Raw genomic sequence first — 27,959 nt, forward strand, 5'->3', positions numbered from 1 at the left:
CCTTCAATACCTTATTGATGATGCTATGTACAGGCAAGCAGATGAACCCAGAATAAACGGAACACAGTTTATCGTTAAGCGTTCTTCCATAAAAAAAAAATCATTATGAAGAAAACACTTAACTTACCCATTTAACACATATTGCGTTCATATTATTGGCTCATCTCGTTTTTATATAATATTCAACATCAATAATGTGTATACTGAATTTGGTCTTATAATATCAGTTGTTTTTTTAGTACATTAATCCCCCGGTTTCACAGACGAGGCTTAAGCTAGTCCTAGACTAAAATTTGTAAGCGTTTTAGAACATGTCGCTATTTTTAGTGACTGAAATACTGCAGCAGGTGTTGGATATGGATCACGGGTGCCTAAAACTTGCAAAGCTTTTTATTCACAAGTTCACATATTTTTGTTTTTCTTCTTTTGAGATGGAAAATTGACAGGCCTTCTATGGATGTTTTGCCCTCCCGGTCTCCGTGCCTGTCACCGTTCTCAAGTAGGTCTAGGTGAGTTCAGGCTTACCACAAGAACGTGCCACACTGCCATCTGGTGGTAAACTACATATAGAGGGTATGAATCAGGTATAAATCGACGTCACTCTCCCGCCGAAAACGCGCTCCCTCAGCTGGACTGAGTGGCAAAAGAACCTGCTGAGTGACTGCTGGATGTAATAGAGGAAACGTTTACACTAAAGGTTGGAATTGAATGTTTTTATAGTATAGTTTTTGTCAGTGTTGTTTATTTAAAAACACACAATTATGCAGAATATAAGTTTAAATAAGGTTTAAATCCGAGTAATCACTTATCAGTGTTATATATAGCCTATCGTCATATTGTCCAGCTCTACAACTTGTATAGTTTTTGTCAGTGTTTATTTAAAAACACCAAATTATGCAGAATATAAGATAGTAAATATTTAATTGATGAGTTGTCAACACAATATATAACAATATAATATATACGGTATGATTTTACCTCAAAATCCAACAATTTGACACAAAATGATAACTGCAAATCCATATTTCTCTGCCTGGAGTCCAGTTGTTTCTGTGAATTGCAGTGATCCATTGGCTTCTTTTTTCTGTAGCTTTCAGCAGTCTTTAAATATATACTTCGGGTTTTGTGTCAAAGCTATTTGTACAGTCAATCACAAAGCTCTTTCCCGTTTTGGATGTGTTTTGTGTGTTTTTCGCGGCATTCACGCTGAAAACCAATGCTGCCACTCAGTCTTTGTGCCACTCAGTGGACGCGACCCATAACGGTCGACGGTGACCTCACGTGCATTACCCTCTATAATAAAAATGTTAGACCTTTAAAGGCACAATATGTAAGATTTTTGCAGTAAAATAGGCCAGTGTTATATATTTTGTTCAGTTGAGTACTTACAATATCCCATATGTTTCCAACTAATTGTAAATCGTGAGAAAATCAGGATTGTAACCAAGGATACGGGATGTGTGCAGGAGTTGCCTGTCAATGGCGTCATATCTGCGTTACCCCCGGTTTCCGGTTTTATTTTGCAGAAACCATAGAAACACCAAAGACGCTTTAATATTTACATGTTTTAATAGACAAGGGAACAACTGTTTGGTTACATTTATAGACAGAAAACGAATGATTGTTATATAGCTCAACACATTTAGTCTTATTGTTTAAATCTAGTTTTCTTGATTTTCCAAGAGTACCATGCTTTTACCACACCTCAGAGAAAAACATTATTTTGTCAAGTAGCTAACATAGCATAATCAGATGCAGCTTTTCAGCATTTTCTCCAGCATACAATATGTTTTAAAATTAATTGCATTAAATTTATCAACACAAGCCACCCAACATTAATGTTATTCTAAAATCGAGCTTACTGCAGTGTGCAACAAGTGTCTCACAGCAGCCACCGAGCGAACGCTCAGAGTAACGCTATAACATCATTTACAACACACTCAAATGTATCTAATATGATAAACAGTGTGGTGTTACCTCATTTGCTTGACCGGAAGATGCAGAAGTGGCGACTGTGGCATAATAAAAGTTCTACTGCTTTAGCCATATGTCGCGCTCGCCTCTCATTATCAGTCACTCCAGCGGCCTCGTTTAGCTTCAACAATACTCGGCCCTGCTCTGCTTCATACTACAGTATCGTTAATAATCTCATCCATGAACATGATTTCTGCCTAAGTCCTGTCCTGATTCTTTTCCACCGGCTGTGAGGTGAAGACCACATCTCCCAAGATTCCACGCTCAAACTCAGTGTCATCAAGCTACGCCTTTGTTTTGAATAGGCGACCTCTTGCGGCGAAAATCTACATATTGCAGCTTTAACACTAGAATAATGTCTTTTGTCAGTGCACTGCCGATCAAAGTTAGTTAAGTTTCCGTTAGTGGAAGCAACATACAAATGTATTGACTGATTTCAGTAAATTGGCTAACACAGACCTCATTAACACATGATTGCTGTCCTACTGCATCTAGGGGAGTCTAAACTTAGCTTACTATATACATACAGATGTATAATCAACTTCACAGAATGAATTGACTAACAGGATGAACGTTATCAAAGTCCCTTTAAGACAAGTCATTTCACTCGGCGGCCATCTTTGAAACGCCTCTCGGGCATCCTGGGCATCATGCAATCTCTTTGAATGGGGAAACATCAAATTCTCCAAAACTGTTCGCCAACCTTACGATTAAATTTCATATTTGAAATCACCAATGAAATCTAACAACAACCAGCTCATAAATTTAGTTTCTAAAGGCTCGAATCATGACAAAAAAACTGTATTTTTCAGGCTGGATCAAGCTAATGCGCATGCACAGACTTAAATGCGCGTCTCTTCGGAGGCGCGAGTCTGACTGTTTCTATAGAAACCGGTGATTCTAACGGCCGCTGAAGTGACGCGATGACTTTACCAGTCGGCGATTGGCTCTTATTTAGAACGCGGGACTTATTCCGCCATATTGCGCGTTACACTTTCTCTCATTCAAAACAATACGAGTGACACGTCTTGTGTTATTCTATAGTCTTTGACGTTATAGAACTTTTGGCTTTTTAGAACTCAAAACAAGTAAACTTTGGAAAGAGGGCTTCAGAATGATAGCTGACTTTGATTTTGCCTAATTTATTTTCATAAATATATGATGGTGCTGACAAAATGCAGGAATACAGTTTGACTGTGAATTCAGAGTTAACCTCTGCTTTTATGTTCCTTAACTCAAGAATCAATACTACACAACATTTTATAAGACAAATTTACTTAAATTAATTTAGACAATTCATTATTATCTTATTATATATTGTCGGCACACAATGAAAGCACAAAGTAAAAAAAAAAAAAAACTATGGAAAAATGGTTCTATATACACTTATTCAACAATGAGAGGAGAATCAAGCAATCACAACACAATGTACATGATATGTTTCTTTATTTCATAAACAGAAATGGTGTCTAGACAAAATCTGTAATTTATATAACACTAGCAATTGAAATGCATGAAAATGAGTCCTGCACAATACAGTATGTACAATGGTTTTAAGTCATTAAATTCATTAGGGTCATGTAGCATTTCAAAATGAAAAAAAAAAGAAGTAAAAACTCTTAGTACAGAATAAGCAAAGAAACAGCTACCTCAAATCGACAATATTAACACAAAACAGTCTTCTAGAAAAAATGCGATAAAGAGTCAGAAAGAGAGATAGAGAGAAGAAAACAACTCGTGTGACTACTAGCCAAAGAGCTATTCCATTAAAAATGATGCACCAAAATCTACCAATACAATAATCCATATAATCTGTGTAAAAAGCATGTAGAAAAAACACCTGATGCAGTTTGCTGATACAGTCATTGACCAGTAATGAGAGGTATGAAGGATTTCACAGGTAGATAAGTGTGAGAGAGAGAGAGTCCGCTCTGCTAGCCGAAACATGGGGGCTCACAGCCCCTGCATACACACTTCACTTGAATGTGAACTATGGCCTCTGGAAGTTCTAAGGCAAAGTTGGAGGTGCAATTTGTATTCACGGTACACTGGAGCATCCCCGTCGGGCGAAAAGACAACTTGAGGAAAAGGAGCATAGTTATCAAACGGCCATTTCTCTGTTCGCTTGTAAAAACGTACAAAACAAAGAGACAGAATGCTAAACCTATCCATTCGAATGAGCTTCACGATTTCTATGTACATGGCAAAATTCTCGTAAAACACGACACCTTTTTGTAAACATTTTGCCTTTTTCTTGCGCCGTTTTCTGCCTGCGCGTTCAGTCCGAATACCAAATGTTTTATAAAGTTGAGCAAATTGTGAAAAAGGCAAGTTTTTGAGCAACCCTTTGGAACGCCAGTGTTCATATTTCTGAGAAGCAGCACGAATGAAACAAACCGACCAAATTATTCAAACGACATTAAACTTGAGCTCACGTAGATGAAGAGATGTAGGGTGTTTTCCTGTACAGTATTGTTTCTCAATACATTTACCAAAGCTTAAAATACGCATCTTTTGACCGCAACTGCAGATCGAAAGCTAAAACAATTAGCTGTAGCAGCCAATTTACAACCAAAAACGAATTGCTGGATTTTATTTCGAGATATTCCATAGCCCTTGTTGGGTTTTTTTTTTTTTTTTGTTATCCAAAAGAATTGTGCAAATCTAGTTGGTTTTCTCTACTCATCAATTATTCTTAACTTAGAAACTCTAAAAAAAAAAAAAATCATGCTACCCACCCATTAGCTTTATAAGAAGACACAAAAATGCAAGACACAAAAATAAGTGACAAATGAAAGCTGAGCTCACCAGCTACCATCAAAAATGTCTGAAAACCAAATAAAAATAACAAAAAAAAAAACGTTGGCACGCACCCTGAGACAAGATACAAGAGCAACCACGAGTCCGATACGAAAATAAAACCTCTGTAAAACAACAAAAACTAGCAGAAGTGTTGTTGAGAGGAGAGCTAATAAGCTTATTTAACCTTGTGAGGCTTTCTGTGACCAGGACGAACCCTTGAAGTCACCGTGGAGGCAAACATGATGCAGCTTTTAGTAACAGAGGCTAACAGAGGTCAGAATTCCAATCCTTGTCACCCAGACTCTCGGTTTCTTCCACGTCCGTATCGAAACGTCAGCCTGAACCGAAGCATCCCCAGGCTCTTAAGGCCAAGTGTGCAAGCGTGAGGAGTCAGCCGTATCATGTACGGCCCAGAAATACACAAGTACACAACAAATACATTGCTATGCGAGGAACATAAATAAAAGCAGATTTGGGAAAATGTTTTTGGATAGCCTTGATGCAGGTGTGACCTTTTGTTTTTTCCAGAAATGTCAAAATTGTGGACAAGATTCTCAAGTGTACGACAGTGTGCTTGTCAAGTGGAAGGTCATGCTTTCCACACTTCATTATTTATACAACAAGAAATAAGAAAAACGCATCATTATAGGGATGATTTGCATATGTGTGCACAAATGTCCACTTGGACCCATAAATCTTTAGTTCTAGTCTTGTACCTGATTACAATTTAGAAATGGCAAATACTGTTTAAATTTCTTTAGAAAAAGAGAAAGAGAAAGAGAAAAAGAACAGATCCACAACGAAAACAACAGCACAACTATCCATCACAACACCTCTAGATTCTACATCCCTATGAGAGACACTCCACCCAGTGTGACGTGTTCATGTGTGTGTGTGTGTGTGTGTGCGTGTGTGTGCGCTTGCATACGAGAGGGAGAGGGGATGTATTTAATAACTTGAAACGTGTCTGAAGATCAAACCATCAGACTCGAAATGCACAAGCACGCACACATAGAGCTCTAGGGGGTCAAAGGTCATTCAAATAATATATGGAACTATGTCAAACGAGTGGCACTCCCAACTGCGTTGCATTATTTATTGGGAGATCCAATTTTTTTTTTTTATTTAAAAAAAATAAATAAACACTCTTAGTTTTTGCTCAACTAAACCAGAGTGAACTCGTCGGGATTCAAACGGTTTTTCCGAGGCCTACATTTTGAGGCAAAGAAACTAAAACTATATAAAACATACAGGCAGCATGCAATCCCATTAGTATGGATATACGTCTCTAACAAATGTACAATAAAGGGAAATATACGACAACTTTAAAGAATGGGCTTATTACATCCAATTCAGAGCAGAATTTCGATGCTCTCTAAAATAGCTTTTTAGTGTCTTCCATAAACACGCAATTTGAACACTCCCTCATCTTTTTTATTTTTATTTTATTCAAATGAACTTGAAAACGTTCTTTATAAGATACCATGTCATTAAAGATCATTAGCCAGGAGAGACACTTTTAAGTGTCTGCATTAAGTGCTTCAATTTCAGACTTTTTAGGGTCCTGAAAAAGAAATCTACCCTTTCAGAAGTGCTAAATGGTCAAAGAGTGCTGAGGGAAGAAAAAAAGGTAAGGGCAAGGCCCTTTAATTGAGTTCAACATCATTTCCTGTTCCTGTTCGAGCAGTAGCCCCTCACTGCAGGACGCACGAGATCCAGTGGGCGGAGACGGGTAGGTTGAGGGATATGTAAAGTGGGAGGAGTTGGATCTAGATTCAACCCTGCCCCCTGGATCTCATGTTCTGCAGTGAGGAGGACCATCTCGAAACTGAAAGGCTGTGGGATTGTGATGACATTTGTTTTGAGATAACACTGTTCGGAGGTGTCCGCAAGCACACTGTAAATACTGATAAAAGAGCACGTTTTCACATTTAAAGGAGAACAGCTCACCACTACGCATACCGTTTACATCCAGATTACATGCAAGGGGCTCTATGCGCTGCACCGGGGGGTTCGTATGCGAGCGTGTGTGTGCATGCGTGAGTGTAAGAATGCTAGTTTCCTGAGTTTAAGCACACCCATCGTCATGGGGAATTCATTCGGGACAGGAAACAGCAACAACTTTCCCTTCGTGACAAAAAGGTGCTTGATCAAACCCCAGAGAAAATAAAGAAAAGAAAAAAAACGAATCAACGGAAAAAGCCATCTAAAGTTCTACCTGTACAATATTACCGAGACCGCCTCCATGCGCCGTACTATTTACAATACGCTTTCTGCCGAGCGAGCACTTCTCGAAAACATCCAATGGTACAGTATTGCTGACGCAAAAGGTGGCCGAAACTACGATTCGAATCGTTCGTCTTTCCGTCGTACTTTCTTTCGTATCAGTGCTGTGGAAGGCAAAGGAGGAATGTTTTTAGATACCACCATCTGTACAAATTAAGTGTTGCGGTACACAGACACTACAAACGCATGATGCAGAAGACATTTTTGCATATGGACATTTACAGTCTAGCTGCTGTAGAAAAAAAAATTCTGTAATTTTTTTTTTCTCATGAGTTATACTGAACATTCAGAATATTTCCTGAGTTTGAATTTACTGTGACAAGGGCCACAAAGAGAAGGAGACGAGAGAAGGAGTGATAGAGGTTTAGAGGTAGAGGGTAGGAATAGTGAACAGAGGTGGGGTGGGGAGAAAGACAGAGAGAGAGAGAGAGAGAGAGAGAGAGAGAGAGCAAAATGCTGCTGCTAGGTCCATAGAGGTCTGAATTTGAGATGTGGTCAGAGCCCATCCCATCTGAATGGACTGTAATTGGAAACAGACAGTGTTGCCACTGTCATGGAAAGGTGTAGCACCATCGTGAAGTTCTGTGAGAAGGTCTCAGCCACTCTGCCATGGCTGAATGAGAGAAAACCTGGAGAACAGTATTGCTGCTGTTAAGACAACTGTAGTGTCAACCTTTGTTTAAAAAAAGACAATTAAAAAGACATAAATATATATATAAAAAAAAATCAAAAACACTGGCAGAGGCTGGCCATCTCAACAGCCCTCGAGTTTTGAGGGTTTGTCAGAAGACGTAACTAAATTAAATAATAAAAAAAACATTGAAAACAAATCAACACAGAGAAACCACCGTCATTAGGTACAGTCCTTTCTGTTGGGCTGTTCGTCGGTTGTACATTTATCTGTCATCTCCTGACAGAAGTCTACAGTCACCGTCTGATTGGACTGTTCCAGGGACAGCCCCGCCTCTAGGTAGGCGGAGCCGGCCTCTTGCTCCTCCCTGTCGTTGCCTACGTCTTCGGACCCGTTGCCGGTCTTCCACTGGGCCGGTCGCGGTTGTCCGTCTTTTGCAGTGGCCGATTTGAGGAAGCTCTGTTCGGGGGTGGAGCAAGTGGTGAGGTCGATGCTGCCGGTGGGCAGGGCCTGGGTGCCGGGGGCGACGGAGGCGGTGTTGCCGGGGCGCAGTATGGGGCAGTAGTGATGGACCTGTTCCGGGCTCAGCTGCACGTCTCGACACACCTCCTCAGACAGACAGGAGAAATTCTCCCATAACTCTCCCATGCACGCCTTCAACTGGTTGCGCTCCGTTAAGAGCTTCTCCTTCTCACACACCTGTGGGGTGGACACACATAAAACACGCATTTTAAACCTGTGTGTAGTGCAGCACACACACTTTTTGACCAATAAATAACCATGATTTTTGTATGACCTTTCCAGTCATTCAGAATAATTTTTTTTAAAATCATTTTGCAGAGATTGCGGAGATTTCTTGCAGATTTGTAGGTCAAGTGACAGTTTATACTAATTCATATTTAAGCATTTTCATTAATTCCTCATTTTTTTTATTCCTCAAATGAAATCTGATTCCTCGCTCTTCTGCTTTACAAAAACACTCACAAAGAAAATTTCTATCAAAGAAATATTTTAATGCAGAGTTTAAAAAAGATCACTATACTGATTCAACTGAATATATATATTAACACTTTACAATAAGGTTCATTAGTTAAGCACTAATGTATTGACTAACATGAACTAACCATGAGCAATACATTTGTTACTGTATTTACTAAATCTACGTTAAAGTTAGTTCATGAAAATACAGTTCATTGTTTGTTCATGTTAGTTCACTGTGCTAATGTTAACAAGATTTTAATAATGTATTAGTAAATGTTGAAATTAACATTAACAAAGATTAATAAATGCTGTATAGGTGCAGTTCATTATTAGTTCATGTTAACTAATGAAACATCATTGTAAAGTGTTACCAATATTATTTGTATTGAACATAATCCTACTATATACAGTATATAAACAGTACCATTCAAAAGCTTGGGTCAGTAAGATTATTTGTTTTAGAACGCAATTAATACTTCTATTCAGTGAGAACACAATAAATTGATCAAAAGTGAGAGTAAAGACTTTTATAATGTTAATGTTTTATTTTGCATAATGGTTTCCACAAAAATACTGTTTTCAGCATTGAAAATAATAAATGTTTTTTTAAAGCACCAAATTAGTATTTTAGAATGATTTCTGAAGGATCATGTGACACTAAAGGCTGGAGTAGAGGCTAATAAATTACATTTTTAAATATATTAAAATAGAAAAAAGTTATTTTTTAACTGTAATAATATTTCACAATATAGCAAGATTTACTGTATTTTTTACTGAATTACACTTAATATAAATATTTATAGAATATTTTTATAATCACTAGGACACATTTCTCAACACTTCACACAGTTCTCCTAACCAACTTTCAGCTTAGCACATCAGTTAATTTTTTATATTCAAAATGCACTAAAACTACTTCATACACGTCTCAAATCAACTCATCCTTCCATTACACTAGCAAAGCTTTTCACACTTTCTCACTCATAAAACATTGACCTAAAAGCCACTAAAAACAAGCAGCATAATACAATGTTTCCTTTTGTAAAGTTTCTTTACAAAACAAGAATGACAGTTCTCTATTGTTTAGAATTCACTGCAGTATATGTTACATGGTCCATGTTTACATTACAGTACAAAATTATTCCTAAGTTTTCCCCTTTTGTATAGATAGTCTTTCAATTTCATTACCAACATCTGTGTAGGTGTTCAGCTACATCTAATTGCTTTGATGGCATTTCAGTTTTTAGACTTGGTATTTATTTCAATTTGCATTACTGTAGCAAATTGCTGTCTTATTTAGTTTTGTATTATGTTAGGTGTTGGACTTAGTTGAAAAGAGCATGTAAACATGCAAATTGTTCTGTGGGTACATGAAGTTTTGGTGGTTGTTGTGAGAAAAGAATTCATGTGATTTTTGAAATATGTAGTCATTGTATGCATTTTGTGCCAAAGCAATTATAAATGATCCACAGTTTAGCCCACATAGACTGCTGTTTTGAAAAACTGTCCTAAGTATTGAGAAATATGTCCTAGCGATTGTAAAAAACTGTATTTTACACAGCACTGAAATATTTCATTAGATTTATATTGAATATAGATAATATAGATGAAAATCACAAACTGATATTTACAGGTTTTGCTTAATTGTAGGGAGCCTGTACATTGAAATAAATACTTTTTGAGAATATGTACATTATGTTGGTTTTCATTTAACATTATTCAGTATACTGAAAGGGATAGTTCACCCAAAAATGAAAATTCTGTTTTCACTTACTCACCCTCAAGTTGTTCCAAACCTGTATGAGTTTCTTTCTTCTAAAAGAAGAAAGAACACAAAAGAAGATATTTAAAAAAATGTTGGTAACCAGATATTTGATGGTAGCCATTGATTTCCATAGTATTTTTTTCCTACTATGGAAGTCCATGGCTACTGTCAACTGTTTGATTACAAACATTCTTCAAAATATCTTCTTTTGTGTTCAACAGAAGAAAGAAACTCATACAGGTTTGGAACAACATGAAGGTGAGTAAATGATAAAATTTTCTTTTTTTTTTTTTTTTTGGGTGAACTATCCCTTTAAGCCATTTTTGGGGATGCCCACAACAGTGTTGCCAAGTCCACGGTTTTCCCGCGGAATTGGGCTACTTTTACACTGTTGCCACGGGTTGTTTTTCATGTCCGCGGGGTGAATCGACCCAAAATAATGTGATATTTAGTCCCTGGAATGCGAATTTTACCAGGGTAACCCCGCCAAAAACGCGAAATTTACCCTCTGGAACGCCATTTTTACCGGGGGCCCCCCCTGAAATGCCATTGGGCTAGTTTTGAGGAGCAATTGGGCGGGTTTTGTTGTGAAAACCTGGCAACCCTGGCCCACAATGTCTGCGAGAACATTTGGTCCTCATAACATAGTCAAAACCTGCTCCACACACATACACGCAAACACACTTTGTTATGAACGTACAGTGATCCATAGGGACCAGCTGAGATATGTAGGTCACCCTGCAGCACTAACATTGTCTTCCCGCTCTCAATCTCCATGGAGATCCACACGCTTCACACATTTCCCTTCTTCATAAATTCATTCATTCGACAACTTCATTTCAGTTGTGCTTTAATATAGCTGTCAAACTCCAAGATAAGAGCAGAAGGAGGAGGAGAAGAGGAGCAGAGGCATCTCTCCTGCTGCTTTCTGCGAGATTATATGGAGGATGCGCATGTGGCATCAAAGCGCAGTCTGTCAGGCTTCATGCACATACATTGCTTCACACATCAAAGACAGTCAGCTCCGCCTCCATCATGGAAACAGCATGGGACCGGCTCTGTGATTGACAGGTAGCTGTGCTGCCATGGCAACGTGACAGCCTAGGAGATAAGGTCCCCTGCCGCTTATGGTTATTAATAACAACCTGAAGGCCGACGTGTGCGATAAAGATGTTTAGTCACATACAACAGGACTGAGTCAGTGTTTGTGTAGCTACTCACCAGTTTGCGTATTTCACACTCAAGGTTCAGGATGCAGTCAAGTTTCCTCTTGCGGCAGCGCTGGGCCGCGATGCGGTTCTTACTGCGTCTGCGCACGTCGTGGATGAACTCCAGCTGCTCTGAGGTCAGCTTGTGCATTTTCACCATCATTTGGAAGTCGTTGCGTGGAAGATTTGTGATTTGATCGACAGGGAACGGAAGCTTGACCTGTAAAGACATACATGAGTAACAAAGTGTTACTCTATGAACATTGCTTTTCATTCTGAAAGCTCAAGCCATTAAATCAACATCATCAGAGCTCATGTGGTTGACACAACAAGAGAATTTAACACAATCAGCATCACACAAGGAGATTTACTACATCATTTGTTTCAAAAAGCATCTTTCTCCATTGATGGCCAGTGAAAATGATCTTTGTATTCTGATGAAATAGAATGTAACCTACGTACTCTAACTTGCAATGTGTTTCTTCACCACTAGATGGAGGCAGAACACAGCTCTTCACATTCACAAAGTGCATCTCTCACGAGGTCTAACAACACAAGCTTACAACATCTACCAGCATCACTTATTAACAAAGAGGTCAAAAGCGCAAGAAAGACAGACAGCAACAAAGACTGAGAATGAAGAATGAGAAAGACAGGATCAAGAAAGCATCTTTCTGTCAGAGAAATAAGATTTTTAAAAAAGCCAATGGTTGAATGTAGCGGCACAGCTGCTTTAGTCGTTTCTTCCTCTATTTCACATTCCTGTCAGGTGATTACCAGAGGGCATGAGTATGCAAATTACAACTGTTAATGAGCTAAGCTGTCAGCGGATTCTGAACATATCACCGCTTACATACACACTCTAAGCGGATGTCTCCTTCATGTACAGTGAGTGAGATACTCAGGTTCTTTGACAGTATAAAGCATCATTTGACTTCTCTCCATCATGGTCTGGAGGGCTTTCTCAGGGCATGCCATTCTTCGACACCCCGCTGTTCTCAGAGAGAGTTTTCATGAAGGATAAACGAAGGAATGAGTGTCATGAAGGGAGAGAGAGAGAAATATCAGGTTAACAAAGCGAGAGGGATTGAGCCAGTCCTCTGTAGGTGAATCTGCTGAAGCGCAAAGTCTATCAGGGTTTTGAGGGAGACATTCACTCTGTCTTTGTACCTGCTGAACACTAAATATTGGGGACCTCGGTTTCATATATCTGAAGAAATTTAAGATTTTCCTTATTAAAATGCAGAGTTTCTCTCAAGCACTCAGGCAATATCTGCACTGTAAAAAATCAAAAGTTGAGAAAACTTTAAGGCAACCAGCTGCAGGAGATTATTGAGTTTTCTCAACTTGTTGTAATTTGAACTTGTTACAAGTTGAGAAAACTCAAAAATCTCCTCAGGCAGAAAATATTTCTTATATAGCCTATACATCATAGTTCAAAAGTTTGGGGTTGGTAAGATTTTTTTATGTTTTTGAAATAAGTCTTTTATGCACGCCAAGGCTGCTTTTATTTGATAAAAAGTACAGTAAACAATGAAATAATTGAAATAATATTATTACAATTTAAGTAACTGTTTAATATTTTAATATAAATTTTAAAATGTAATGTGATGGAAAAGCTGAATTTTTACTCCAGGCTTTAGTGTCGCATGATCTTTCAGAAATCATTCTAATATGATGTTTTGATGCTCAAGAAACATTTGCTTAATATTAATATTAACATTTGCTTAAACAAACTGCTTAATATTTTTGTGGAAACATGATTTATGTTTTTCAGGATTCTCTGATGAATATATAGTTCAAAAGAACAGTATTTATTTGAAATATAAATCTTTTGCAATGTTGTAAATGTCTTTACTGTCACTGTTGATCCATCTAATGCACATAATTTACATTACATAATTTGACATACATCAGATGCACTGTATCAATAATCAGTCGAGTTTTTATCCATGTATTGACTGATATTGACTTTTCAATTGTGTTTATGCTAATTTTCAACACTCAAATAATAATTCATAAACGCTAATAATTCAACATTTTTAAATGTAATCTTTAGCAAATCTCAAAATGAATATCTATTTTCATACTGTACATTATATTGCCTAAATTTACTTGCAGCATTTAAAATGTCTGATTTTAATTTTAGTGTTTTATTTTTAATTTATTTAGACAAAATATTACAGAATTTCCTATTTATCAGTTTTTGGCCATAACATGAAAATAATCTCACTTAAACTAGTGTGGTTAATGAATGTAGTGTAACCAGTATACTGGCTATAGTGCTGCCCTACTTAAGAACTCACATGGGCTTAGTGTGATTATGACCCCATAAACCTGAACCACAGCGGTGCTGCGACTCTTCCATGTGAAGTGGACCGCTCTGCTGGGAAGCCCACAGTGACTCTGGTTGGGACTGAGAGAAGATGAAAGTGTAGATCTGGCCCAGCCTGGCGCAGAACAGCAGGGGGCCCGGAGCACTGGCAGGTCGGCCCATTCTGTCTCCACGGCATCATTAATAAATGATGGACAGACCTTTTTCTACTCTCACAGCTCAGCCGACATGGAGAATCGCTGTGTGTGAATTTGTGTTGTCTTAATGATACGTTTTTTTTTTTTTTTTTAAGCTAGACTACATGGAGAGAAATGTCTTTTTACACGGTCCAAGGAGACGCTTTTTCTCTATGACCTTCTCATGTGTCCTTCCCCTCTCTGGTATATTGGTTCGAGGTGTGTGTTTGTGTGTGTGTGTGTGTGGGGCAGTAGCATAAGAGTGATGTCTATATTTAGTGTCTTACCAGCAGAACCAGTTTAGAAAGCCGGCAGAGATGACAGAACGTACACCGGTGGCGCTTATAAATTCAAACGTGATCCCGATTCTGTCTCTCTCTCTCTTCTCTTGTGCCTTTACTCTTTCTATAGTTATTATTATTCTTGAAATGGGTCTAGAGTGAAAAGTAGGACTCATCTGTTACCACTCTTTTTGTCCCTTTTTGCATACTTTCTCTTAGCATGGACATCTCCGGCAGGGAATTGTGGGAAGGCGATGGACAAAAGAGGTGACTGGAATGAGAATGGCCGAATGCCTTAGGTCACGCACAGATATTTTAGCGATATTACTGGCACACCGTCTCTATGATTGCTTAATTTCCTGTCTAATGTGAGTGAAAAGTGAGCGGAAATGATTTAAATGTGCAAACAAGAAAGAAAAGTTAGCCGTTTGGTCAGTTAAATGCCTTTAGCGGTAATTAGATCATATGTTTGCTAAATATCATTACTGTCCTTCAGACATTCCCAGAAACGTTACTGTGCTGCTATCCATCTCTTCGTTTCACATGTCTCGGTAATGAGACGCCATGTGACACAGATAAGAAAACAGTCTGAAACAACCCCTAAGATATTCCTCTTTTTTTTTCTTCTTCCCTCCTTTCTTCTCTTGTTTTTCTTCTCTCAGCCCTGTTGCTATTACTGGAACTCTCCACAGGGGCTGAGTAATGGGGGAAAGCTACCCACATACACACACACGCATGCATCCCCCCCTCTCAAAGACACAGGACGGACACACATTCACTCTGTCTAATGGAGTGATGGGCCTGTCCGTGGTCACCATGGGGCTTCATCCCCATCAGGACCAAAGTGTCTGCTTGTGCGTGTATGTGTACGCCTAAGATAAATGGCCTGTATGAATGCCTGTCTAGGTCAGTGGTAAATTCCTAATGTAACACATCTGGAGTAAAAAGCACCATCTTGTAGGATGAGTTCTCTTTCTCTTATACGGCAATGAGATCAAACGACGAGCAAATGAAGAGTTTAATCTCCAGCTTCTCAATTTTTTCTTCTAAAAATCAGATTCAGTTTCAGAGGAGATCTTAGCAGTCTCAAACTGTGCTCGTATTTCCCAAGATACTAACGTTTCTTATTCAACAATTATTCCAAGACCAAATTATTTGAGCAATATCAACAATAATTTTATATCTGTTATTTACATTTTCTGTATGTCAAAAACTGCATCATTTTGATTTAATTTTTTCCTAAGGAACTGAAGGAGAAACATTTCATTGTTACCAACGTTGAAAACAGTTGTGCCGCTTAATATTTCTGTGAAAACTGTAAACATTCGGGATTATTTGATGAATAGAAAGTTCAAAAGAACAGCATTTATTAATCTTTTGTAACATTATAAATGTCTTTACTGGCATTTTTGATCAACCCTAAATTTTTTGATACCTCAATGAAGGCAAAACCGAACCTTCAGAAGCTGCTAGCTCTCCTTGCTTACATTTTGGACATTTGTCTTCATGTGTGACACCACTAGTGAAGAATTTGTGTGTTTTTTTTTTTTGATAAAGCTCTCAAATTTGACAAACAGATTAATGCAGTAGTCAAAACTAGTTTTTTCATCTTCGAGAGCTAAAGTAAAATCATTTCTTTCTTTTAAGGACTTTAAAAGGGTGATCCATGCATTGACTATTGTAATTCCCTTTATTATTAACCAAGCATCTCTTAACCATCTGCAGATGGTACAAAATGCAGCTGCTAGGCTCCTTAATGAAGTGCATAAATGAGAGCACATTAGTCCGGTTCTGAAATCCCTACATTGGCTCCCAATTCGCTACAGAATTGATTTTAAAGTGTTATTGTTGGTTTTTAAATCCTTAAATGAATCAGTTCCTGTATACATGTCCAATTTATTATCCATTCACAATCCTGAAGGTCTCTTAAGTCATCCAACCAGAGACTGATAAATGTTCCTCGGGCTAGATTGAAATTGTGAGGAGACCGTGCTTTTGCCGTTGCTGCACCGAAACTTTGGAACAGCCTACCTGTTTCCATTAGAACTGCCGCTGCACTGCATGATTTTAAAACAAAACCTATCATTTTTCTTTGGCTTTTAATTGTAGCTGATCTGTGCTGTGTCTGGTCTGTTCTGTTTTGAAATTTATGTTGTACATGGTGCTAAATGTTGATGATACTTGATATAATGTACAGCACCTTGGTCAACAATTATTTTTAATAGTGCAATATAAATAAAGTTGAGGTCGAATTGAATTTAAAGGTGCATTAAGCGATTTCTAAGAAACGCTGTTGAAAGTGGATCGGACCGAGCACCACAACACACTTGTAGCCAATCAGCAGTAGGGGGCGTATACATTCATGATGGGGGAGGAGAGAGGGAGATTTGAAAAAAGACTGTAGAAAGAGAGATGGCTGAAAGACATTACAAAAGAGAAAAGCTCAGAAGAATATCACTGGGAAAAAGTGTCATTGTCTGGAGCTGGTGTGCTTCTGGCAACTAACAACCGACTCTTGCTTGCATATACTCTTAATGAACCCAAATTTTTGAATGGTAATGTTTTTAATGCCAATTATAATATTGTTCAACTGATCTGTCTATCACTAAGTTAATCAAAACAGAAAAGTCTAAACAGTAATTTCTCACTGTAAAAAAATTCAATCTAGACTTTGATAATGTACCCTTAAAAATAAATAATCATTATTCCAACATAACTGCAAATTACACTCTATTTATGACATCAGTCTAGACATCCATTCATTAAATAAAAAGGTGTGATATCCGCATCTACTTCTACAAACAAACAGTGAGCTTTCATAATATTTCAAGCTTTCACCTTGAGCATATTTCAATCGTGCGGTTTTACAGCTCACCAATGCGACGTCTGACGAATAATTTGTAGACCACAATCGGCTCATATTGAGAGAGCGGCTTGGCTTTTAAAGACGGAATGAGAGGAACAGAAATGGTTCTGACTTCACTCCTCACTTCCTGCAACACAGGCGGCTTCACTAAAGGGTTAATGCTTCTTGCACCATGATTTTCAAGAATGAAAATGAAGAACTGAGAGTGAGATTTTCGTCTGTGGGCTTTTCTGATCACACCCACTGACTTTGAGATCAATACTTCACCCAGTGTAACTGAATGACTAAATGTAAAGAAAATGGTAGAGAAATCTTCTCAAAGATCTCAAGATATGATAACCGTTCTCAGTAGGGCATTGTTATTTTACTTCAGGACCTTTCTTTGCCCCCAACTACTGAAATCTCTCCGGTTAGTCTCTACAGTGAAATCTTCAGGTAACTGTCAGAGTGAGTTGCCCTTAAAAGCACTAAGACTTCAGTCCTCCAGTATCTTCCTGAGGTGTCAAGACGGTTTCAAAAAGAATGATATGGGAATATTCTTGGACCTGAGGTCTTCCTGTTTGAATTGATGCTGGTCTCAGAGGGTAATTGATACTGTCTATGACTCATGAAACAGAGAGAAAAGTTCAAAGACCTGGTTTGACTCCAGTATCTAGACTGGCCTAGAAGGACTACACTAGTACTATGATTAGCCTGCAGTTTAACAACTTCCTTCCTCCTCTGAATTCATTGTTTCGAGCAGCAGACTGAAGCTATTTTTGAGACTGTGTTTGTCTCTTTGTGTGCTGCTTCTCTCTCTCTCTCTCTCTCTCTCTCTCTCTCTCTAACTCTCATGCTCTTTCTCTTACCTGCCATTTGCTGTGCAAACACAGAAAAGACTGAGTCTCTTCTTTGATAATTCTGTGTGTTTGTATTGCATTTCACTAGGAGAGAGAGAGAGAGAGAAAGATGGGAGTTTCTTCAACTAAAAGCATGATTTTGATTGACACATTTCAACCATTTTCTTTATGCTATAGACTACCATTCAAAAGTTTGGGGTCAGTAAGATTTTTTTTTAAAGAAATTAATACTTTTATTAAACAAGGATGCATTAAATTGATCAAAACTGACAGTAAAAACATTTATAATGTTACAAAAGATTTCTGTTTCAAATAAACGCTGTTCTTTTGAACGTTAAAAGAATCTTAACAAAAATATTAAGCAGCACAACTGTTTTCAACATTGATATAATAATAATGTTTCTTGAGCCCCAAATCAGCATATTGGAATGATTTCTGAAGGATCATGTTACACTGAAGACAGGACTAATGATGCAATAAATTACATTTTAAAATATAATAAAATAGAAAACATATTAAATTGTAATAATATTCCACAATATTAGCTTTTTACTTTATTTTTGATCAAAATATTTTTACACTTGGGTAAAAAAAACTAGACCCATGTCTAGTGGACTAAGTGCCCATACTTGGAAAAAATGTACAGCATATGTAAGCATATATGAAAGGTAGCATTTGCTCTTGAGATGAAGTTTCTGAATGGAAGGAGGGAGATTTTGAGTACATTTCTCAGACTTCCATCAGCTTAGCTTCACAGAAACCGTTAGGTGTAGATGAGAAAATGAACGAGAATGCAACTGAGAAGAAAACTGAAAGCTGGTGTGAAATACTAGAGTGACATGAAAGTTTTCAACTTCAGCAGCTATCTGAGGTTTTGACCCTCATTTTGAACATCTGGAGATACAATTCCAACCCCAATGTACTTTAAATGAATCCATTTAGTGAAGTCAGGAATCTTTAAGTGATTTTGGGTCTGTTTCTGAATTAAAACTGGAAAGAAAAAGTAAACTAGTAGAAATACAAAGCTCCACTGAAAAGTCAAATGAAGAGTCAGATGCACTGTAAGTGTGTGGGGAGGGCGAATGCTTTTGAGAGGTGACAATTACACATTAGCAGCTGGTTTGTCCAGCAGGTCGGGTGCAGTGTGTCTCAAGTCTTTTACAAACAAAACGGAAACAATGCACAAAATCCTGAAAACTGGCCAATTCATTCCTGAGTGCTCTGGTTACCATGGCAACAAACCAGTTTCTCCATCATGGCCCCCACATGCATTTCTGAAGGTCTTATACCCAGTCTCTAAACATAAAGATCTCTCCTTCTCCTTTATACTTCTTTACTCTTTCAAAATATACAGCATCCCAAGTGAAACTCAACTCGCATTCAGATTAGACAACATGCTCTATGCAAACTTCACACAAGTGTTTATCCATACTTTCTCTTCATTCTAAATCTTTTTTTTAAATCAATTTCTCATCTTTCAGTGTTAGATTACAACTATCACTAACAGATGCTTACTTACTGTTTTTTTCTCTAGTATTTAGATGAATAAAAAATGCTTTCTGCAGACAAATTTCTGCACCCAGCACCTACCAGATGTTTGAATAATCAATCAAACCTTTGACAAAATGTAGCATAACATGTGACTCTGCCACTCACTATTAAAGGGCACTTTCTTTAGAAAGAAGCATCATGTCCCTTGAGCTTAGGAAGCACTGGGGCTTGATGTGTGCACATGTAGTCTGGCTCTCTTTTCTCCTCTCTCTTTAACATGTTCTGAGGATGAGGCTATGAATCATAGCTTGATATTAACCAATCACAGCACAGAGCAGACCCACACCCCCTTATTAGTAATATGGTATGTGAGCAACATATAAATGAACTTTCATATTCAGCATTACTCTGTTACATTGTACATTACGGTTTTGTCTATGTAGGGCTATATATATTGCTGACCTATTCTAAACTGCCCTATTTTGCCCTGTTTTACTGTAATCTTCACTGCTCCATTCTGTTGCATCATACACTGCCATACGAAGGGGAAAACACAAAGGGTTTCAAAGTTTTTGATTGAATTTTGATTTGGTTCATCCAAAAACAACAATTCTGCCATCATGTACTCACCTTCATGTCATTCTAATCCTGTATGACTTTCTTTCTTCTGTGAAACATAAAATCTGAAAACTGAAATGATGAGTCATGGTGTCATGGTGTCCAAAAACAACACTTTCATTATATGGGGAAAACATGTTTAAGAATAACATATGTTGTGTTCTGCTGAACAAAGAAAGTCATACAGGTTTTGAACAACATGAAGGTGAGTAAATGATGACAGAATTGTAGCTTTTAGGTGAACTATCCTTTAACACTTTCTCAGAATCTGAGCATGGATAGGCCAAACACTTCTGTTACAGGACAGATCATATCTAAGAGACCAGAATTTAAGTCATAGCTCATTTTTGACAAAGTGTGTAGTTACTGTGCTTTCCCTTTACACAACAGCAACCTAGACTTTGTTGTCAAATCGAGAATGCTCCTCTCCACTGTATACTACTATATTAGTCTTCCCCAGACAACACACAAAAGGTCAGAGTAATATCATTGCAGTTATTCCTGTTCATGTCAGCCCAGACATGGAAATGATTACAGTGTTCATTGGCCCATTAGCAGTCAGCAGCTTTATTCAATGAATAAGTGAATAGGGATCAAAGGGAAGGGAAAGTCTCTAATAGCATGAGGGCTGCGCGCACTAATTGGTTCCTGCATGAATAAACTCTAGGGTATGAGATGCATAGTATGCTTACGGAGGGAACTGTTAGATAACAGGTAAGCACATGAGAGAGAAATTGGTAAGACTCACCTCAGGGCCTTGCTCTCGAGCATGACATGATTCACTATCCCCCTCCGAAAAGGACCCTGACTCATCACTGGAATTGGTTCCATACGACTGCTCACACTTTATCTTGGGCCGCACCCGTGCAAAGAGTGTATCTGTCCCACTGCCTGCCTCCTGCGAGTCGGCGGTGGGACACCGTGTTACATTGGGGCAAGGCGAGGATGAAAACTCAAACTGTGGAAGGCTGCAGGGGGACCCGCCACTCCCGTCCTCAGCGTAAGAATACGACGAACAGGAACTGGAGGTCCGGGTGCGGGTCTCTGAAGGGGGCGATCGCGAGCATACCTTAATTGGCACTGGGCAGCTGGTATTAGGCCTTTGGCGGCAAAGTAGGGGCGGGTCACTGGCTGTGGTACTGGGGGAGTAGGTCTGGGAGCTGGGGAGGGACTGGCTGGCGCCAGCCCACAATCCCTTTGGCATGTGTTCTGAGAGCTCCTTCTCCAATGAGTTCCCACTGGGATGGGAGTGGGTGGGCGTACCCAGTCGGTCACAGGCCCCTGAGGAGAAAATGACACTGCGGCGATCCAGCTCCCCCTCTTGCTTACACACACCATCGCATGAAGCCGACTTCAACGAAAGCCCAGGCGGGAAACCATCAGTGTCTTTGGGGAACGCCACAGGCATGCCAAGCTCATTGCCAAGCGAAGGCCTGTAGTCTTTTTTGTGGTCTCCCTGAGTGGTTCCTTTATCCTGGGCATTGACGAGTCTGTTAGCAAAAAGCTGCTGGGGTGTGCTAGGCAGGTCCTTCTTGAAGAGAGTTCTTAGGCAGGTAGGTGACTTGCTGCTGCATTTTGGTTGGTCCACTGCGATGGAACCATCCAGCTCCATCTCAGCCACACCGTCCTTTTCACCTCCGTCCTGCTCGTCCCCTGACAGGCAAAGCGAGATGGACTCTTCCTCGCTGCGTGGCTCCTGCTTGATTTGCATCACTGCTGGCCTGCTCATCTCCTTGAATGTGCTTGGAAAACCTGAGGTACTGGTGTGTGAGGAGGAGTCGTTATTGTGCTTGTTGCATGCCCACTGGTACTTCCTGTACTTAGGGCATCGTGGCAGGTCTGAGGTGCCGTGTCGCTCAAAGTCCATCTGCCCATCAGCGAAATCTTCTGTTGCTGCCAGCCGCTCATGGTCCGGTCGCCGCAAGGAGTTCAGGGTCTCTGCGCAACGGCGAGAGCGTGGAGAACCGGACAGGGTCACTGCAGTTGTCGTTGTCGTTAGCAACTCAGGTTGCATGCTTTCATCCTCCGAGTGATTGCTCTCAGGCGCCATCTTGCGACACAGGAGCAGGCCGTCCTCCTCGCTGCGGAGTTGGGCTTCCAGGAAGCGAAAGCAGGAGTCCTCCAGGTTGTGCATGCGCAGGAATTCAGCACAGCGGATGACCTCCTGGATGTTTTCTCTGCTGAGCAGCAGCTTAGCCGTATAGGCAAACTGTAACAATGGAGCGAATCCCCGGGCACTGACCTGCGGACACACACACAGAAAAAACAGGGGAAATTGCCAATGTTACCATCAGCACTGCTATTGTTCAAGGCACTTGGAGTATGCTGAGAGAACTAGACAGCTCAAATGACCGTAAACAAACACTGTAAAGTGCCAGTTAATCTTTTATCAGGTCAGCACCGAACGTTCTATACAGCGGGAAATAAAATGTGAAAAGGTGGAGTCTGTCAGTAAAGACAAGAGACCAGCCTCATTTATGTAACAAAGACATCTGACATTCCACTCCCTGCCCAAGTCAGTCCTCTAGGTTCAGCTTGGCCCCCTTTTTGTTGCAAGTGGCATTACAGCAACAGGTAGAAGCATGCAGGTTTGTAAACATAATGTCACATCTATCCCTCAGGTGAGGCACCTTAAAGCCTAATGGGCTCTAGGACTCTTATGGCTTATCCTTACTACAGCTATCCTGAGCCTGCTGAGAGAGAGAGAGTGAGAAAGAGAGAGAGAGACAGACAGATGATGGAAGCTTTCCATCTGACCTAATGCTAGATAATTAGGTAAATGCCTGAGCCTGCAAAAGCTTGGCTGACCCATTGTGGTCTTTACACTGTTAGCGTATATGAGTAAGTGAATTCAGACAAGGAAAAAAAATAACCCAAGCTCACAGCTTTTCTTTTCACAGGTGTGAAGCAACTTTAACCCAAGCTCACAGCTTTTCTTTTCACAGGTGTGAAGCAACTTGTGGGACCTCTAAACCTAGTCTCTATATAACTCTCTATATAGGCTCACCTGTAAACTAGAATTGTTAGTCAAATGAAAATTTTAATGGAATGCTAATTCATAAACCAAATTAAGCAAATTATCAAATTTATCAATATTTGCAGAGAAAAGCCTCTAAATTAAGATAATTTAAGACTTATTATCATGGCAGCTGAGTAAATAATTTCACAAAATAGATTTAGACATCAAAACAACTATTAAAATTTTGAGACCCCTGGATTTTGTTCTTTCTCTGACAGTGAGTCAGACTCTGCCTGTGCTATGCTAGAGTCAAAACGTCATGGACAGACATCGATGTAGGTTTTCTTCATTCTCAGACACATTACAATGGCTGGACTTTGATCTGGGCCAGCATTGTTCAGTCCACAAAACGCTCTCTCTTCTCCCTCTATTACGTAAAGTGCTCAACAGCACAAGTGAACTTGTGCTCATAGATGAGAGGGAATGAGATCAACACTTTATGTTCAATGAATGAGGACAAGACACTGTTTACTATGAGTTTGTTTCTTTTGTTGATAGGGACAAACAGCTAACTCTTCATAGATTATATCATCAGACTTTTCTTGTGGTTAGAATGGAGTGCAGATCATTTCTTTCCTACTATAAAACCAGAACCATAGAATTTGTTTTGTAGATTTTTCCATTTGGAAAAAACATGGGGATTCTATTTACAGTCAGGGCAAAGGCATGGAGGGAAAACCCAAGACTGAGGTTACATTAGCCTTTTCTGTTACAATGAATCAAAGCACAGCTGATTGCTATAGTGTGGGGAATGTGAAACAAATCAGACACACACAACATACACACTCTTACACTGAGTGAAAGACTTCTGATTAAGCTGACTGACGTCTTCATTATAGCAAAATCAAAAACAAAAGTGCTCATTCCAAGAATTCTTTAGTATCATTTCAAGCCTCCTTTCATGTACAACCTTTTGAGGAAATGTAATAGTTTAGTTTTAAAAATAACACTTGAATGTTAACTGTATTAATCACCAACTATATCTGAATATATTCAGAAGGAAATCTAGTGTATGAAAAGCAGAACAAGCACAATGTTAAACTTTGGGCTTGGGTTTTAAATGTTTTGGATGAAATCCAAGGGGTATCTGACTCATCCATAGACAGCAATTTAACCACCACTTTTAAGGTCCAGAAAGGTACTAAAGACATTAAAATAGTTCACTTTCAACCTTAATGTCATGAAGCGATGAGTTGACGCAGTGAACGCAGTTCAGCGCTTCCATGTTTACATCCGAACACCAACTCATTATTGGCCAGCACCTGTGTCAGCATCACACAAATGTGTCGTACTGCTCACGTGAACAGCCTCAGCCAATACTGAGCCGGCGTTCTGACATAGAACCTAGAAGCGCTGAGCGTAAACAGTGTACAACAGTGCGTTCACACCGCCGCCGGCGAGAGCGTCAAAATTCCCCCTGGCTGCCCTGCCAACAACGCTGTACATTGCGTTCAAACCGCCGCCGGTGGGAGGGTCAAAGTAAATGACAAGTTGTGGCAACCAATCGGAATCCTCTCAAGCGAGGACCTCTACATTCTGATTGGTTGCTGCCGAACCACGTCATAGTCCATTACCATAAAGTTGACCTGACTTCAACTCTCCTCGACGCTCTCACCGCCCAAGATGCGCCGCGCCGCTCTTGCCGGAGCTCACCACCGGCTCACATTGAAAATGAATGACTTCCTGTCTCTTTGACGCTCTCGCCGGTGGCATTGTGAACACGAATGACACAGAAGAGAGGATATTATTGAATTAAGTCATTATTAGGGGCCAAGCACCGAAGGTGCTTAGGCACCTATTGTTATTGTTGGCGTTCCGTACGCTTATTCTTCTTCTTCTTCTTCCGCTCTTGAAGTCTATGGCAGCCCATAGAACCGCTTGCGGGAAAGTTATGAAATTTGGCACACAGTTAGAGGACAGTCTGATCTATGTCCATAGCAAATTTGGAGTCTCTAACTCAATCCCTCTAGCGCCACCAGCTGTCCAAAGTTGCACTTATGTTTATGTTAATAACTTTTGAACCATAAGGGCTAGAAACAAAATTATTTTTTCCTCTGATTCCTTGGCTCAAGCCGAATCGATTGCATCACAAGCATGACCTGAGGCACCATGCAGTGTTTCGGTGCAGCGCCACCTACTGGTGCGGAGATATGAAAAATGGTTATTTTTGCTTATAACTTCTGATGGGTTTGTCCAAAAATCATAAATTTGGTCTCGTTGGATTCGGGGAATCATGCCGAGTCGAATGATGTCCAATTTTCCCACTTCGGCCATTTTGGCCGTCGGCCATTTTGAATTTTGTGCTAAAATGCTGTATTTTACGAACGCATTAGCGTATCATTACGAAACTCGGTATGGGTCATCAGCACAATGTCCTGAAGGAGCCTGAGAAGATTCGGACCAGCACCACCTTGTGGTCAAAAGTTATAACAAAATGTACAAAAATGTTAATAACTTTTGACTGTATTCACCAATTGTAATGAAACTGGTCTCAGTAGATTCCTTTGATCATGCTGAGAACATAGATACTACTTTTTCGAACTCCTCCTAGACCGTTGCTCCGATTTTCACCAAAATTGAACCGTGTCATCTTCAGACCATGCCGACAAAAAGTTATGGATTTCAAGTCGATATGTCAAACCATTTTCGTTTACCAGAGCAAAGAATTTGAGGAATGATGCAAAAACGACTCTTGAAGCTGTATCTCTTCAGTGCTTTGACATATTGACACCAAACTTTGCAAGTGTCATTGTCACCTCACTCTGACCATACCACAACAATTTGGACACTGCGCCACCTATTGGTCGAAAGTGATGAACCAGTAAATCCTCATTTTCGATCATTTTTCAGCTCTTTTGACTAAAATGATCCTAATAGGTCTTTAATTGCTCACTGTTGCAGTTAGTCTGATGCTCCCAGCCATGTTGGCTGGCTTGTTGTGCCGCTTTTGTGCTTGGCCCCGTAATTGCTGCTTGCAGCTATATTTTTTGTTTTGTTTTTGTTCACAAAAAATATTCTCATCACTTCATAAAATTAAGTTTGAACCACTGCAGTCACGTTAACTATTTTAACCATGTCTTTACTACTTTTCTGGATGTTGAATGTGGCAATTATGTTGCTTTCTATGGGGGATAAAAAAAAAAACCTCTCGGATTTCCTGAAAAATATCTTAATTTGTTTTCTGAAGATGAACGAAGGTCTTATGGCGAGATTGGAATGACTTGAGGGGGAGTAATTTTTGGATGAACCCTTTAAATGTAAATTTGAAATAAAAACAAAATAAGAAATATATTCTCTGCTCTAATATAACATATAATTTACAGTTAACAGGATAGTCTATACCATACAACATGAGCAGAATCTTCCTAAAGGGATTTATTTTGTGATAATGGTCAGCTGACTGTACATTATCCTTCTTATTACATGGCTATTTTTCAAATAAATAAATGGACATGAAATACTGATTTAAGTCCAAATGATTTAAATCAGTGAGAAGAAAGATACCACAGAATGATGCAAAAGACATGAAACCAGCACAGTATAGGAGACTGGTTGCCAGGGAAAACAGTAAACTGTTTGGTTGTCATTATAAAAAAAAAACATTTGACTGTGAAATGCTGTGATTGACTAAATCCGAATCAAGCATTCCAGTGTAATGATGTACGATAATCTTCAAATGTATAGACTTCCATTCAATAAAGAGCAGAACGAAGAACACATCAAATCTTCAAGAAAAGATTACAATGAATAATCTCCTTCAGAGATATCATACTTATCCAATCATATACACAAACAAAGGATTCTATTGCATCCACAAATATGCACACAAACAAAACTGATGACTACTGACTCTGAGTCATCCGGGGCTGTCTGTGTCCAGTAGACGCATTATAGTACAGAGAGAGAGATAGAGAGAAAAGAGGCTCATCTGCCCGCTGGCAACACAACAGCGCCAATCAGTCACTGCTGAGAGGAAGCTGCTGACTCGTAATCTTTGTGGGGGATGGTGTGTGCTAGTGTGTGTATTGTATGTGTGTACAGTGTATGGGTGTGGGGGAGGATCGTATATAGAGTGTGCATGTGTGTGAATGGGATGATCATGGCTCTATGATAGGAAGTGTGTCCACTTAGGAGAGAAAGAAAGAGAAACGAGAAAGAGGGAGAGATTTCGTTCAAACATACAGTGGATTGTTTTAAAGTCAGTGGAGCCTTTTCATACAAATATCAATCAACACCCTTAAATGAGTGAATATTCGCAATATATTCATGATCATTTTGCTGGAGATATAAAATTAACATTGTGAACATTGCGGTTATTTAATGCAATTCATCCATTATTTTAACATTATTTAAGCTTCAGTAGCAAAAATGACATTAGAGTTTGATTAATTACCAAGAATCAGTCTGAATCAAACTGTCAATTGCTGTTGTTGTATTGGTGCATTTAAATGAAACCGATTCAGTATTCTTCCTAGTGTTCATTTGGGAGAAACGGTATGGAAAACATGCTTTGATTTTTGCTGTTTTAGTTACATTTTAAATGTCCTTGGCTAAAAAAAATACATCGATAATTAGAAAATATATTGACCATCATCAAAAAGTTGAAAAATATCTACATTCGAGCTATACTGCCAAGCTCTAGTGCTCTTTGATGGGCTCAGATCCAATTGGACATTCCAGGTTGTGA

The 27,959-nt window shown here is 39.2% G+C and overlaps 1 protein-coding gene across 5 annotated transcripts in view; it reads right to left on the reverse strand.

Annotated features, from left to right (window-relative positions):
* Positions 1-3,403: 3,403 nt before the first annotated feature.
* The window catches only part of bach2b (BTB and CNC homology 1, basic leucine zipper transcription factor 2b), a 119,442-nt gene continuing 94,886 nt past the window's right edge, over positions 3,404-27,959 (reverse strand). For all 5 annotated transcript variants that reach the window (XM_048206757.1, XM_048206755.1, XM_048206758.1 and 2 more), the window contains 3 exons: positions 21,002-22,495; positions 11,661-11,867; positions 3,404-8,392 (listed from right to left, as the gene is read on the reverse strand). In XM_048206757.1, the coding sequence (XP_048062714.1) occupies positions 7,916-8,392; positions 11,661-11,867; positions 21,002-22,495 (2,178 nt within the window). In that variant the 3' untranslated portion in view covers positions 3,404-7,915. The remainder of the gene's footprint in view (positions 8,393-11,660; positions 11,868-21,001; positions 22,496-27,959) is intronic.

This window comes from Megalobrama amblycephala, linkage group LG11 (assembly GCF_018812025.1).
Source record: "Megalobrama amblycephala isolate DHTTF-2021 linkage group LG11, ASM1881202v1, whole genome shotgun sequence".
In the NCBI taxonomy this organism is placed as follows: domain Eukaryota; kingdom Metazoa; phylum Chordata; class Actinopteri; order Cypriniformes; family Xenocyprididae; genus Megalobrama; species Megalobrama amblycephala.